General features: G+C 25.1%; 1 protein-coding gene across 1 annotated transcript; it reads left to right on the top strand.

The window, feature by feature from the left end:
* Positions 1-246: 246 nt before the first annotated feature.
* On the top strand, positions 247-1,858 carry LOAG_12036 (hypothetical protein; the record flags this gene model as incomplete). The annotated part of the gene is made up of 5 exons (XM_003147551.1): positions 247-370; positions 596-768; positions 950-1,044; positions 1,292-1,479; positions 1,650-1,858. The coding sequence occupies 5 exons, from the start codon at positions 247-249 to the stop codon at positions 1,856-1,858; spliced, it is 789 nt and encodes a 262-aa protein (XP_003147599.1).
* Positions 1,859-2,056: the final 198 nt, after the last annotated feature.

Here is a 2,056-nt window from a genome sequence, read left to right as displayed (position 1 = left end):
CAATTATATTGTTCTTTTTGTATACCAAACAAATTTAATTTTCAATTTATGTAATTCCAATTTGATTAATAAGCGCTAAAATTTTTTTTACACATTTCATTTTTCGTACTTATAGCATTGACTGTTGAAATAAAACAAAACTTAAATTATGACAGGATCAGTTTTGGAATGGAATTCAATAATTCTTGCTATTTTCATCATAAAAAAGTGTAATATTTTAGGTTCTTAAAAGAGTCAATATCACTAATGTCATCCGGTAAATCTCTCATGACCTTAAAGGCAAATTTAAATCAAAACGGAATCACTTCTCGAAAGCATTCCCGGATTTCCGTTATTTCCGGAATCTCGCGTTTTTCTTCCAGCCTTTCCAGTAAGTTTCGAGTTTTTTCCTTCTAATTCCATGCATTCAAAACAAAACAAATATTTCTGCATAAGTTTGAAAATTTCCTCGCTTGTTAACATTTTTTGAATTATTATGAAAATTATTGATTATTTGTTTTTTTTTCCAATTGTTTCATCAAAGATCATAAGTGATATTATTTTATCAGTGATTTTTGAAATTATTAAAGTTAGAATTCAAATGATAAAATTTTAGTATGTTCGCAACGAAGTTACCGCAAAATAGATTCATTGATGAATGAACAATATGAAATGATCCTTGCACCACTTTTTACATATATGCGTCTACTTGGATTAACTTCCTACTCAGAAAATCATTCATGGCAGTATCCATTGATAATCTATAATATTATTATTATGATAATTATGGTTACTTTCATTAAATTATTACTATCATTAATTCTTGCAATTGCGATAATTAATTAGAAGTATAAATTTGTACATTATTTCACTAATTACAGCATATATTACTTATACATCACAATAAGTACATATTTTTAAGCATATTAATAACTTGAAATGGGATAAATTTGAATTGTATTTATTATAGAACGGTTATTCGGCTTTTATTATAACAAGCATAGAATTCACTGAACTTAATGTTAATTTTGCATTTACTATCATTCATGCATGTTATCTTGCAAAGTAAGTTTGATCGATTTTTTTTTTTTGCCGTATTGAATATAACCAACAAATAATAGTGAAATTGATAAAATTTTAATCTTTAAATATTATATTGTTAGCATTTTGCAGATAAATTTAATATTTCAATAATTTTAAATAATTATTTATCATTCTTTCTTGACAAAAAAAAAATGATATGTCAAATTTTATTTCACATGAATCTTTTTTTCATTTCATTTTTTATTATCTAAAAGATTATATTTTCTAGCGGTGGAATTTGTTCATTATTTCTTTTTTGGATGAGAAAAAGTTTTAATCGATTAATTAAAATTGTTGTACAACAGATAGCTGCATATGATCCCAATTTCCAACATGCTAAACGACTTCATCGAATGTGCAAAATAATGGTTGGGTTGACAATTTTTTGGGGTATTATAGCCGTTATTACTACTGCTGGTAATCTTTTTCCAAAATTAATTTTATTTTATATTTTTCAAAAAAAAGAAAATTATATTTTGCAAGATAAAAAGGAAAAATTAACCAATTGAATTAACAGTTAATTACTGCGAATTTTCTTTTCCTTTTTTTGTTTTTTCTATTTCTAATGAAATACCGTATCGTTACAGTTACTCATAAAAAAATAATTAAAAATGAAAGTAATGATCTGTGGAATATTGTAAAAATGATTATTCATCATTATGTGGCATTTTTGACGCAATCGGCGTTAATAAGTTGGTCCGTGTTTTTTGCCTTTCCGTGTTACATTCTTGCAGCATGCATTGATGCATTTATTGATGACATGCATCATGATGGCATACTTAGAGATCATAAGTAAGTAAATTTCTTTCTATCATACATTGATTTTGATCAAATTAAAATTTTTCACACTTTAACACCGATACTTCTCTTCAGATTTTGATAATGTTTAATTTGAATTTTTGAATGCATAAAGTGCTAAAATAAAGCAATAAACGGTTAAATTAATTAAAATATCATTAGACTGATTAAACTTTATTAATTAATTTTGTATCTT

The sequence above is a fragment of the Loa loa genome, assembly GCF_000183805.2.
Source record: "Loa loa unplaced genomic scaffold supercont3.510, whole genome shotgun sequence".
NCBI lineage: Eukaryota > Metazoa > Nematoda > Chromadorea > Rhabditida > Onchocercidae > Loa > Loa loa.
Note: the sequence above shows the minus strand (reverse complement) of the source record. Positions and strands in the feature narration are given on the sequence as shown.